The sequence below is a fragment of the Polypterus senegalus genome, chromosome 14 (genome assembly GCF_016835505.1).
Source record: "Polypterus senegalus isolate Bchr_013 chromosome 14, ASM1683550v1, whole genome shotgun sequence".
Lineage (NCBI taxonomy): Eukaryota > Metazoa > Chordata > Cladistia > Polypteriformes > Polypteridae > Polypterus > Polypterus senegalus.
In genome coordinates, this window is record NC_053167.1 from 98,783,049 (window position 1) to 98,797,623 (window position 14,575).

A 14,575-nucleotide genomic window follows, 5' to 3' on the forward strand; every position below is an offset into this window, starting at 1 on the left:
GCCGTGTGGCTGGGTTAGGCTAACTTTTTTTTTCCCAGTGCCCTATGATGATTTGTGAGAAAGCTGAACCTGCCAATATTGTATGGTACAAACCTATAAGTATATAACGCTGATCCTATTAGTCAGCTAAAAACTAGTGGAAAACATTTAAACGCAAAACAAACATGCAAAAGGAAACTGGAAATGTATTGTTGTATTTGTGTCTTAAAAGTAATGTGTTTAATTTGACCTGTATGCAGTCTGCCTCTTTTATAGTATTACCCAGAGTGCTGTGCAGTTAAGTTGAACAGGAAAGTGTTGCAATTGTTGGGTTGAAGTGGCAGTGAACAAGCAAAGGCATCAGTGAAAAAAAACACAAACTACTTTTTGGTTCAAAAGTGGTGAGTACCTGCTATTAGATTGGGGAGAGGGGTAGACCTTAGTGAATTCATGCATCATGTTACAACAAATGTTACTGTTCTGATATGTATTTCTACTAAATTTATCTCATGGAGGCACGTTTGTGGAGTCGTTACAACAGCTGCCTTATGGCTCAGGTCACATTTTAAAATCAGTCCAGCATAGTTCACAGACATTTCCCTGGTTTTTAGGGACACTTAAAAGACTACTGCGCTATTATAATCCACTCAAAACTAGTTCAGGTTCTCCTTACCCATTGAATTCAATACATTTTGCTGAGTTTGGTGAAGTTTCACAACATTTCTGTCATTTCACCAAGCAAAAAATGTATTACTAACTACTCACTAATGAGTTACCATTTTTGAACAACATGCAGTACACACTCAGCAACGTTTGAACAATGTGTCATAGTTATTTGTTGAAAATTCATTTGGTTCAGTTGGCAGAACTTTCATCTAGTGACTGGTTAGTAATAGTAGTAATTAGATAATATTAAGCTTACTTAAAAAAATGGACTCTGACATATACAATGAAGGAGGACAAAACCATCTTGAAATTCACTTTATGATGATTAGTAAAAATTCTGACTTATGACCCCTGTGTGCCACCCTCACCTGAAACAAATGCCTCAAAACAAAGATCTTTATTATTGAAAAACAAGTTATTTAATAAACATGAACTAATGTCAGAGTGGTGTACAGTATGTGGGAGAACAGAAAACTACAATAATAATTCAAGGAACCAGTGCACAAGAGGCAAATACACTCTCCTGTTCTCTCTTTTCTGTTGTCACTAGTCACAATGAACCCCTCTGCCCAGCTGAGCTCCTGTCAATATCTAACCCCAACCCTTTTATTTTTTGTAATTAATATTATTAATTACTTTTCACTTTTTTACTGTTCTATGTTAGGTAATTATCTTGTTTCTTGTTTGAAATTTAAATTAGTTTGATTAATTTGTCTGGGTGCTAGGCCTCTAATTCATTTTTTGCCCTCAGGTGCTGTCGTCATTACAGCAGCTGTTACCCGAGTGTAATTTAAGACATCTGCTGCCACAGCAAGGCCATTGCCACGTTGGTTGCATTGTTTCACTGTTCTTTGACTTCTTTTTATGCTTTACTCTTTGTGCCTCCTTTTTTGTAAGGTTTTTGGTATTTTGGCCATTTTGTTTAATGGGTCTTTTCTGGTTTTTGACACAGGCAGGCAGACACCGATGGTTCAAACACCACACACGGTTTATTCATTTTTACACTATGTACAACACTACACACACAACCCAGTGTCCCAGTACCTCACACCCTCAAGTCCGGGCCTCTCTACTGTCCAGCCTTCCTTCACCGCCTCCACTCCTCTCCTCTGAGTTACATTCACTTCCATCCAACTCCAGCTGACGAATGGATGGAGGCGGGCCCTTTTAAATCCACCCGGATGTGCTCCATGTGCCTCCTGACGAGCTTCTGGTGGCACTTCCTGATGTGGCGGAAGTGCCGCACGAGCATCCGGAAGCACTCCGGGTGTCCCTGGAATTCCTTCCGCCAGCACCTCCGGGTGTGGCAGAAATGCTGATGTCCAGGGCTTCTCAGGCGTCTGGGTGCCCCCTGGTGGTGACCATGGGCCGCTATAGGGTTGTGCTTACATGCTCCATTCCCGTGGCCCCCATACCAACCAGGGCAGCTGCTCTCTTATGGTCCTCCGGAGGAGAAGTCCCTCTGCCGGTCCTTCCAGGCGTCCCGGCTGCATACTGGCCTCCACAATATTTACTTTCAGTCTTTAAGATTTGGAGTTTTGAATTGTAGTCTTTATCTAGTAATTGTTTTCTACAGTTTTTGCTTATGGATTTCAGTACTTCTTTTGTTTTGGATTTTTAACTTTTGCATTTTAATTTTATATTCTATATTTTTCATTCTTCAATTAATCAGATGTTAATTATTAAAGTGTCGTGTGTTTTAGTGTTTCAGAATGATCGTAAGAGAAGCTAAAAGGCTATCTGGCCAGGGCTAACTTTACTCTTCCTCTAAGTGCAAGAGACCATTTCTGGGGTCTAGAATATGGCTCAGAAAAGTCCTGTTGCTTTCTCCCTTGACCTCCTTCAGTAGAGGGTAGCACATGGTCCCAAACATAGTACAGTACAACCTTTCAAAGGTGAATCACCAGAGGACTGGTCAGAAGCCAGTTGTTTCCTTCAAGCCCACTGAGTGGCAGATCAGTGAAAAAAGTGGCATTGGCTGGCTCTTTTCAGTGACATATTAAAGACTATGACAGGCTCATGTGTGTAGGGGTCATAGGAACTGTTATGCACTGGCCAACAAACTTTATAAGCCCCTTATTACTTTTGGATGAAAGGTGTACCTAATATGAACTCAGGAGGAGGTTTAAAACTGCTCTTTGTCAATGGCATGGTGAGTTTCAGTCAGAATCACTGGCAGGATCTACAAACCGGATTCCAAAAAAGTTGGGACACTAAACAAATTGTGAATAAAAACTGAATGCAATGATGTGGAGATGGCAAATGTCAATATTTTATTTGTAATAGAACGTAGATGACAGATCAAACGTTTAATCTGAGTAAATGTATCATTTTAAAGGAAAAATATGTTGATTCAAAATTTCACTGTGTCAACAAATCCCAAAAAAGTTGGGACAAGTAGCAGTAAGAGGCTGGAAAAAGTAAATTTGAGCATAACGAAGAGCTGGAAGACCAATTAACACTAATTAGGTCAATTGGCAACATGATTGGGTATAAAAAGAGCTTCTCAGAGTGGCAGTGTCTCTCAGAAGCCAAGATGGGTAGAGGATCACCAATTCCCACAATGTTGCGCAGAAAGATAGTGGAGCAATATCAGAAAGGTGTTACCCAGCGAAAAATTGCAAAGACTTTGCATCTATCATCATCAACTGTGCATAACATCATCCGAAGATTCAGAGAATCTGGAACAATCTCTGTGCGTAAGGGTCAAGGCCGTAAAACCATACTGGATGCCCGTGATCTCCGGGCCCTTAAACGACACTGCACCACAAACAGGAATGCTACTGTAAAGGAAATCACCGAATGGGCTCAGGAATACTTCCAGAAATCATTGTCAGTGAACACAATCCACCGTGCCATCCGCCGTTGCCAGCTGAAACTCTACAGTGCAAAGAAGAAGCCATTTCTAAGCAAGATCCACAAGCTCAGGCGTTGTCACTGGGCCAGGGATCATTTAAAATGGAGTGTGGCAAAATGGAAGACTGTTCTGTGGTCAGGCGAGTCACGATTCAAGTTCTTTTGGAAATCTGGGGCGCCATGTCATCCGGACCAAAGAGGACAAGGACAACCCAAGTTGTTATCAACGCTCAGTTCAGAAGCCTGCATCTCTGATGGTATGGGGTTGCATGAGTGCGTGTGGCATGGGCAGCTTGCATGTCTGGAAAGGCACCATCAATGCAGAAAAATATATTCAGGTTCTAGAACAACATATGCTCCCATCCAGACGTCATCTCTTTCAGGGAAGACCCTGCATTTTTCAACAAGATAATGCCAGACCACATTCTGCATCAATCACAACATCATGGCTGCGTAGGAGAAGGATCCGGGTACTGAAATGGCCAGTCTGCAGTCCAGATCTTTCACCTATAGAGAACATTTGGCGCATCATAAAGAGGAAGGTGCGACAAAGAAGGCCCAAGACGATTGAACAGTTAGAGGCCTGTATTAGACAAGAATGGGAGAGCATTCCTATTTCTAAACTTGAGAAACTGGTCTCCTCGGTCCCCAGACGTCTGTTGAGTGTTGTAAGAAGAAGGGGAGATGCCACACAGTGGTGAAAATGGCCTTGTCCCAACTTTTTTGGGATTTGTTGACACCATGAAATTCTGAATCAACATATTTTTCCCTTAAAATGATACATTTTCTCAGTTTAAACTTTTGTTCCGTGATTTATGTTCTATTCTGAATAAAATATTAGAAGTTGGCACCTCCACATCATTGCATTCAGTTTTTAATTACGATTTGTATAGTGTCCCAACTTTTTTGGAATCCGGTTTGTATATGTTTAAAATCCACTCTGGAGCTCCTGTGCTTCCTTCTAAACGTGACACCTCCACAGCTCACCCTTTTATTGTCTTCTTTTGTTCTCCCACCTCAAATAATTTTTGCTTTTCAAGGATCAAACGAAAGAAGAATTTTGCTTTTACTTTTTTACTTGTACAGTTGTATTTCCCTCCACCCCTTATCTGATTTTGTTATGAGGAGAAAGAAAGGGCTGTTTTGCTTTTGTTGTGTATATTTATTGTTTGCCATTTCTGATATTCTTGGTTTCATTTGTGTGAGTGTTGTAGCTGAGTGAATTTGAATTAGTGACATTGTTGATTTGGATTTTGAAATTTCGTTTTTGCGCATTTTTCTGTTTTCGTAGGAGCATCTGTAAATAAAGAACAATTGTATTATTTCACCACTTATATTTTGACATCTGTGTCTTCCAACCCCCTTTTATCATTAATCTGATTGGCTCATGAACTACAAGGGCCCAGAGTGTAGCATTGTGCCACCTTCCACTACACGGGGTACCACACCATTGCTGTTGCACGTGAATGCAGGCCCTGCAATTCCACCAATCGACATTCCCAGGCAGAGCCTGAGCACACTGCCACAGAACCCAAATGGATTTTACCTCAAGGTACCATTTTGTTTTAATTTTACAGACCTTTTAGGTATTATTTGGGGTTTGGAGAGGTTCATCTGAGGATCCTCCTACCGTCATAGCAGTCAATACATGTGAAAAATGTGTTTTCTTGTAATGCAATACTGTACTCACCTAAACACAGTATTAGATGGGTGGAATCCGCTTTATCCTCATCCAAGACTTTTCAGTGTCAGAAGTGTGGCTGGCAGCAATCTTAAAACAAAAGTCATTTACTTTTTCACTGGAATTTTGACTCTTCTTCTTTTAAGACACAAAAAGTATAGTAACAAAAAAGCTGCTGCATCCTGAACATTTCAATGAAATAAGTTCTGATATACAACAGGAGCTAATGGAGAATAGGCTTCATCCAATAACTTTTTTGGATTCATTTCTTTTATAATTTATCAATTAATATTCAATAGGCTACTTTATTCATTGGTTGTATGTATTGTGTTACTACCTATCTTTCTAGGCAGTATATGAATTACTAGACTGAGTACCTGCTTTAGAATTGGAAAAAACTGTCTCTGTCTTCAAAGGTAGCTGTGGTACAAAGTCAAGTGTGCACAGAAAGTAATCATCTCAGCTACTGAGCTCCACGTGACAAGGCCACTACTTTAAAATTTACTGTAGCATAGCTACAGATAAAATTAAATAACCTCAGTACAATTACTTGTTCACACATTCTGATTATATTATCGTATTATCTGTTAATTAATAAATTTACTTTATGTGTTATTAACATAAGTTTGCCAAAAGTATAATCGTTACATTATCGTTAATGGGCAAAAATTTTTCGCAGCAAAAATGCTGTGTTTGCCAGTGACCTTGTTTGCTAAATATTTTTCAGGAAATTCATTTTGTGGCTGGCTTAGGTGAAAATTTTTTTCCAACCACCTCATGATGCTTTGTGAGGCCAGCAAACATCTCGGAGTTGTAGTTGTAGCAGCCATATGTAGAACATTGCTGGGTTATAAGCACAGCAGATAAAAAAAAAAAACCTGTATCACGTTTGATGGTGATGTCCGATGTTTTCACTGCCTCTAACTGCACTCATTTCACCAATTGGAAACCCTGCTCTTTTCCACATGGTCATTTCAAGTGAACAACCAGAATCTTCATTTGCTGTATGTGGGTCATCAGTGAACTTGAAAAGGTAAGAATGGTCTCCATAACTACAAAGGTTGAGAAACTCTGCTGATTTCCATCCTGGGTGTGTTTAAAAATAATACTTGCATTATTCATATTTGAGTGGTACTGTAACTGACCACAATGAGAATTTTATGAGTACTGCCACCTGATATATAAAACTGATTCTTACAGCACTGCACGGCTAGTTATGATGACGAAGGTTGCCGGTTTGAATCCTCATCACTGCCAAAAGAGATCCTACTCTACTGGGCCCTTGAACAAGGCCCTTAACCTTCAATTGCTCCAGGGACACTGTACAATGGCTGACCATGCGCTCTGACCCCAAGGGGTATGCGAAAACTAACAAATTCCTAATACAAGAAATTGTATAAGGTGAAATAAAGAACAAAAAAAATAAATTAGCCATGTGCCCAGCTACAATCCCAAAACAAGCCTTAGAGAAGCCCTTCCCCACCCCCTTATCAGAAAAACAGGACAAACTGTGAAATAATACAAACAAAAGATAGATTACTATTTACAAGGCATTTCTTTCTTCTTGATTAAAGTAATGATGAACAGATGAATTGGAAACAAAACAGATGTTCCTGCTGCCCCTAGAGCCATGTCAAATAATGGAACAAACCAGTCCAAAACCGCCACTTTGTGGAATGGTCAATGTCTGCCGCAAGAGTGGCACTCTGTGAGCACAATGGTCAATATTTAATTTACTTATTGCAAGTTTGCTGTCTTTTGTTTGTGGAATTTCTTATTGAAACACCCATACATTATTTTAACAGTTAAATGCATATAATATAAAAATTAACTGATCATATCTTAATTAACTTCCAGATACAATCAGATCCTGGAAAAACATTTCAAGTAATGGACAAACGCTTGATTTAGAGCGAAGAACAAAAAAACACACAAATGACGACAGAGTTCTGCTTGAAAAACCTTTTTTTTTGTTTGATATACATAAAATGAAAACAGAATCTCAAGACAGACATTCTAGTGCTTGACACACTGTAAGCAACAGGACAGTGAAAAATGAGGAAAATAAATTACTGAAATGCAAACCACTACACAAGTATACCATATGGCAATACTGGTGACCTCTAATTACATTTGAATCCTACTGTAAACATTATGTGAATGAAGTAATCAATATTATTATTATTATTATTACACATATATATTTGAATAGTGATTAATATGGTGGAGAACAGCATGCCTTTCAAGTAGAATTATCTACACTACTGATATATCTTGATACTGCAGTATTTCAATAAACACTAGATATGAAACATTCATGCTTTATGCGATTAAATTACAAACACTCACACACTATGCAAATACAAAAATGCTGAGAGTAATTGAATATTTACTCAGATTCAATAAATGGTACATTGACAATCAGAAAGGCTGAGTGATAAGCAAGTTGTACCTTGAGCCGTATCATCATCTTTGGCATGAATACTATAACTAGACTTTTTCAGTCTTGTTCTGTTTTCCAAATAAATAATTACAGTGTTAAGGTGAAGATGACTTTTGGCATTGTTGTAGGCCAAATTACATTACAAATAAACAGTGAATGATTATTCAACTAGTATATGCAGTATGTTATAAAGATTTTCACTGATACAAGGCAAAATATTAAAAGAGAGACACTAGATCTCTTCGTTGCAGGCTTGCACAAATAGCACCAGAACGAAATATAAGAAATAAAAATGTTCTATTTTTTAAAATGTACAATAAAATATTTAATGAATTATAATCCTAATCCATTTATAATTTACAAAGTGCAGTAATACAGCATTCAGACTTGAATAACATCAAAAAACAGACTTTACACTTTTTTCATTACAACCCACATTTCTCAAACTTTTAACTTTAATTTGTCCAAGCGGCATACTACTTTATTACTAATATCCTTAATTCTACTCAGTAATAGTGACTAAACATTCTTATGTCTGTGCAAAGGGTAAATAGCATATTATTAGAACAGCAACCCAGTTAATGATAATTTTACGTAATGCATCATCAAAGCAGCCTGAAGCATTTACTACTTTTATCAGAAATCATGGAGGACTTCCAACACTGTGGCAATGGACCACGCCTGTGTTTCACAGCTAAATGAACAATATTGGCCATTCTCATTAGTGAGCTCTGGAAGACCTTTCCAGGACGATCTGCAAAAGACAAATTAAGCAGATTTATTTTTACCTCCAAAGTACATCAGGAGAATTTCAAAGTTTTTCATGGTAATCACATACAGTGCCTTGAAAAATGAAATTTCACATTTTTTCTGCAAAAAAGCACAGTATATCTTTTATAATTTCAAGCTCAAGTTGAAACTCACATTGTACAGAAGAAATATACTGCTTAATCCAGTTGACCGTTGGGGAAGCAATTAAATTACAAAAACTCAAGATGCAAGGAGAGAACCAACAACAGACAGGGCGCAATGCAATTATACATATGAGGCCAATTTAAAATTCTCAGTTAATCTCACAGACATCTTTGAGCCGACAGGGGCTGGTCCTGGACTAATGAGTCTTCGTATGAAAGACCACCAGTACCCACTGCAAGTTTACTATCAAACAAAGATTGGTGTGGAAGATGCAAATTACTTGTCTACTTCACAAGGCTTATACTCTTCTGGGCAAAGTTGATAGCACTGTGAGGATTATGTTTTTCATTTGTCCACAGCCTTCAGTACTATCCAGTCATCCCTGTTCAGAGGTAAACTTACACAGAAAGAACTGTCCTATCACCTCTTCTGTACACTTTGGACTACGAATATAACACTAGGTTATGCCATTTGCAGAAACTCTCTGATGACTCTTTGTTAAAGGGGCATAAGACAGACACAGCATAAGAGTCAGGTGGATAACTGTTTCTTGGTGCAAAGAGGATTATCTGCAACTTAACATCAGCGAAAACAAGGAACTGGTTATTGACTTTTTCTACACTAAAAAGCCTCTATACCTGATCAGGGAGGTTATGTGGAGGTACCACAAATACTTGGGAGTTCATATCAATGACAGGCTAGACTGTTCTACTGTTCTAATAACAAAGTGGGACTGTATTAAAAAAGAAAAGCAGACTCTTTCGTAGAAGACTGCATTCCTTTATAGTGGGCAGTGACATCCTTTACATGTGTGATGGTCTGGATTGTCTCTATGCTCCCTGGTGCTTCCAGAATCATCTTGAACCCTTAACCATCAATAGTCATGTACCGAGATGAGCTGGGCAAATGAGGACACACACACCTTCAGCAAGAGGTTGGCACAAAATTGGTAGGTGATTTTATTAAAACAAGAAAAAAAATGTTAAAAAAGTGCAGTGCTCCATCTATTACATAAATAAATAATCCACAAAATCAAAGTATCCAATGGAGGTTAAAATATTTAACAGATACCGTATATACTCGTGTATAAGTCACGTCTAGAAACCTGAAAAATCGATCATAAAATCAGACCTGACTTATACGCCCGTTCAAAAATGTGACACTTAAATTTTTTTATTACATCTTCTTGCCTCATATGATCTCACATCAGTTTCTCAGATGCATCGAATTTTGTTGCAGCAGCGCAGTTGCCAATTTCTTTTGCTGCTTCAATGACATTTAATTTAAAACCAGCTTCATATCTTCTTCTGATTGAACACTCCATCGTAGATAAGGGATGCTCATATGATAAAGGTGTATGAGGGTGTGAGATACAAAAAATACAAATCAGTGCAACCGTTGCTTTGGAATAGTTTGGGTATTACCTTGTGGTCACGTAGGCACAATACATAGAAAAAAGAGGCAATGTGTTCCATCGTTACTTTCTCAGATGGACGTTAGCATATCATAATCTCTTGGACCAATAGCGTGAGTTTTCCACATTCAACTTATACGACCGACATTATAAAATACCAGAAATTATCCTGTAAAATCAAGTCCCGACTTATCCGCGAGTATATACAGTAATCTCAATAAATAAAGGTTAAAAGCACACAGCAGTAAGTAATTCTACAAAAACCTCAAAATCCCAGGTGCATTCCACTTCAGTCTCGATGTCTCCTCTGCCTACCCTAAATGAGATCCGGTAGCCAGAGGAGAAATCCTTCTGGCAGGCACAACCAACCTTTAATCTAGCTGGGCACTTGCTTACGTCACGGGCTCCAAGCAGGGTGCTATGCTGAGCCTCGCTTCTCTGACTCCCGCTGCTGTCTCCCAGCCTTATACAAGAGCCCTACTGAGCAACAGATCCCTCCAGCTCCATCGCACTACTCAGCTGAAGTGGCTCTCTTCAGCCCCCCTCAGTGTCAGCCACACTCTCCTTCTCAGGGTTCTCTATCTGGCTGCCTGCCTCCTCCCTAGCACATGCTGGCATCTCCCAGATCCTGCCGTCGCTGTCCTTTTTTCCTTTAACCACCATCTCTCTTGTCTTGTTTTGTTATTCTCCTCCTTGTCTGCCATGCAGGGTCCCTTTAATCCAGTCTGATCAGGCACAGGTGTTGTATTCTGCCTACACTGAGGTGTGAATAAGGCACCTGACTGACATGCTCATATTTGCACGTGAATGCATGAATAGCCAGTGAGGCAAAAAAACTAATCACTGTGCTTTTGGGTAATTCCTTGTCAAATCATCATACTTTTGAACCTCATCATCACAGATTTTACCAAAACTTGGCATGCTGATTTGGTCACATGAGTAACCCATTGAACTGAAATGGCATGTGTCCTGGATCAGCATTAAGGGAGATTTAAACTAACAAAGTTTGAAATTGTTGGGGCGGGGGGATTATGACTCTGACTGGCTGTATCTCCCTAAATATAAGTTGCACAGAAATTGTTCCCATATTGTTATAAAGCTGTTTTCCAACTCCTTACTTTGTGTAAATACTACTGTGTGCTATCCCCTAAAAGAAAAATGATAATGTTATGAGTGATTATAATATTAAAAATTGAATAGCGAAAAAACCTATATTTCAAAATCGGTCAATTCTATACTAAAGCAAAATTTGAAATCTGTTAGCTTAAATCTCCATTAATACTGATCCAAGACATGTGCAATTTCAGTTCCGTGGGTTACTCATATGACCAAGTCAGCATGGCAAGTTTTGTTAAAATCTGTGATGATGAGGTCCAAAGGTATGATGTTTTGATAATGGATTTACCCTCCTGTACTTCCCCTGCAAAATATACTTCACTGAATCCATCCAAAAAGTTCAAAGACAGACTTATTAAATCTATTTAGAGCCCTTATGTTAACATTTGTGAAAGAAACTTTCACTGCTGTAACAGCTTTATGACTTTCATGTATCTGCCAGGTATCCACGCTGGTTTGGAGGCTATTTTTATCTGTTATATTTAGCAGATTTGCTGCAGCTCTTTCAGTTTGGTTTGACATAGGTTAAGGACCAAAAATTTCAAGCAGAAGGGCTACATATTCAAACCCTAACAGAACAAACACATCAATCACTTAAACTAAAGTCCATTGATATAACAGAATTTTTAAACCTAGAATTTATCTTAACTTAAGAATATGTTCAACCACAATTTGCTACATACCTCTCAAGATGCACATAGTGCTGTGACAAGACATTCTTCACTAAGTAAACCGTTTGATCATAAATTTCTTTCTCAAGTTTCTTCGAAAAATACAATTTTGCTCGTAGAAAATATCCAACTGGCCAAAGCCACTCCTAAATAAACACACAAAAAAATAACATGTAAACCTTATCAACTACACTTACTGTCAATAATAAAATGAAAAAAAAATGTAAAAAAAATGAAATCAAGAAATACTCTTTAAACAAAGAAGCTTTGAAAGACCTTGACCATCCTAATCAGTCACTTGCTCCTCAATTCTGCAATGCAGTTTAAGACCAATAGCAGTCACACTGGTAATATTCAGGGCCATTTTGTATCAGCAGGTGAAAAGGTTATTTAACAGCCACTCATACTGACAAAGACATTTTATTTGTTGTTGATACTGCCCTACTATCACTAATTGGAGGGAGACATCCATCTAAGTATTTCATTGAACTATGAGCACATGACAAATGAAACTGAAATCAAGGTGAAAAGTTGAGCTTAAATTATTTTTAGGTTAAACATAACAGATTTACCTGGAAACAGGAACAGAATGAAATTTATTGATTTCAGAATAGACATAGTGCAAGAAGCAAAACTAAGCAAGTTAAATATATATATATATATATATATATAAATATATATATATATATATATATATATATATATATATATATACTGTATACAGTATTTTCTAATAGTTGAGTTCTTATTCATATGCCTACCAAATGACACAAAAAGAAAAAAAAATAGGCAGGTAAAAATATCACAATGGCCAGAAAGTCTACGGCAATTCAGTGAGGTCAATGATTACTTTAAACAATGGAACTTCAGGGCAGTATTGCCAGAGGTCGACCTTATAAGTTTCTTGTGCTCTTGTTAGAGAGATGTCCTCTGTGCAGCAGTTTGTGATTATGTAAAGTTGTGTTCTCTTTAAAAATCCTGAACATGAACAGAGATATTTAAACTAAACTTAATAAAGTTTCTGGAACTGGGGGAAGGTTGCATAGAAACAAGGGTAAGGAACATTGTGTTTCTATTAAATGAAGTAAGATTCTATATTTTGATACATTGTTTTTTTGTGGAGTTGTATGTTGGTTGGACATACAAATAAGAATTTCACTATACTACTCTGTACATATTATAATACTATGATTAGTAGTATTAAACATAGTCTTAAAATATGTATTTCTTAAAGAGTAAATCTGAATTTAACAGTTTTTTAAGTAATATAGGACATTACTCTTCCATTGTACTGCAGTAGGTAAGCTAGAATTACTCCATTTTATTACAATGAGGCAGCAAAGGTTTTTATTTTTTTTTAATTTATTACTACAATGCTCATTAAGTGAATGTTCTCCTGCCCTTATTACACAGAGAAGATGAGGATTAATGCTAACCCTGACAGTGCTCTTTAAGTAGATGAAAATGTTAGCCTAGTATGGCATTAGCCAAAGGTTGCAGGTGTTTCAAAAAATCTCTTGTAGGTGGGGCATATTTCTGACCATTTAAGTCAAGAGGGTTGTACATGATGTACAGCACAGTCTTGAAATAAGGAAGAATGTGTTCTGTCTACAGATGACTTGATTTTGATTTCTCAGTGCTGTCTCAGGTTATCTAAAAGTTTATTAGTTGATCGATGTTGCTGTTTGGGTATATTTGCTTTATCAATAATGGTATATTATAATAAGGCCTTCGTGGTAAAGAATGAAAGGAAGTCAGGGATGTATGCCATATTTTTGTAGCCAAGCCTTGGACTTCCATATAATGGAAGTGTTTTTGTGAGATATGGTATTTTTGAGCATATACAAATAAATTAACCAGTTTGCATGTTCTCCCCGTGTCTGCGTGGGGTTCCTCCAGGTGCTCTGGTTTACTCCCACAGTCCAAAAACATGCAGGTTAGGTGTATTGGCGATCCTAAATTGTGCCTAGTTTGTGCTTGGTTTGTGGGTGTGTGTGGGTGTGTGTGTCCTGTGGTGGGCTGGCGCCCTGCCTGGGGTTTGTTCCTGCCTTGCACCCTGTGCTGGCTGGGATTGGCTCCAGCAGACCCCAGTGACCCTGTGTTAGGATATAGCGGGTTGGATAATGGATGAATGGATGAATATGCAAGACTATAAAAGGTTTTGATATCAATATTATCTATGTTTCAAATACTTTAGAGTTAAGTGAGAGGGGAAATAAATAAATAAATAAATAAATAAATAAATAAATAAATAAATATATATATATATATATATACACACTGCTAAAAAAATGAAGGTAAATTGGATCTCAATGAGCAAAATATTCAAGTGGTAAATCTTTATTGAGTAATACTGTGCAATTCGTTGAGAACAAAATAATGGTTAGTGGAAGCCAAAATCACCAACCCATAAGAACAAAAAGAAAAAAAAAACACTTAAGATGTATTACTTACAGGGCCTTGGTGGTAATTAAATCCTTTAGAAATATTATAGTTGTCATTGTCCAGGGCATTATCATAGACACCACAGTAGACCATATCACTGTAAAACATAGTAAAACTTGTAAAATCTCACATGTAGTCTCACCTATAACTCAAAGAGACCTGCTATAATACAAGAAATATTTTTCTACCTAGAACAGAAATGTACTATAGCAAAATAGACAAAGTCATCATGATTGGATTATGATGAGGATTTTTTTTTAATATTTAAAAATATACACACATATTTGTTAGTTATTTTACACTGGAAGGGAGATACACACCCATCAGCCCCGACAATAAGAACAACAGGTGAAGTGAATAACATTGACTATTCTTGTTAAAATGGCACC

At 37.6% G+C, this 14,575-nt stretch overlaps 1 protein-coding gene across 4 annotated transcripts in view; it reads right to left on the reverse strand.

Moving 5' to 3' along the window:
• Positions 1-7,129: 7,129 nt before the first annotated feature.
• The window catches only part of agla (amylo-alpha-1, 6-glucosidase, 4-alpha-glucanotransferase a), a 99,419-nt gene continuing 91,973 nt past the window's right edge, over positions 7,130-14,575 (reverse strand). For all 4 annotated transcript variants that reach the window (XM_039735885.1, XM_039735886.1, XM_039735888.1 and 1 more), the window contains exons 32-34: positions 14,196-14,283; positions 11,754-11,887; positions 7,130-8,379 (exon numbers count right to left, since the gene is read on the reverse strand). In XM_039735885.1, the coding sequence (XP_039591819.1) occupies positions 8,262-8,379; positions 11,754-11,887; positions 14,196-14,283 (340 nt within the window). In that variant the 3' untranslated portion in view covers positions 7,130-8,261. The remainder of the gene's footprint in view (positions 8,380-11,753; positions 11,888-14,195; positions 14,284-14,575) is intronic.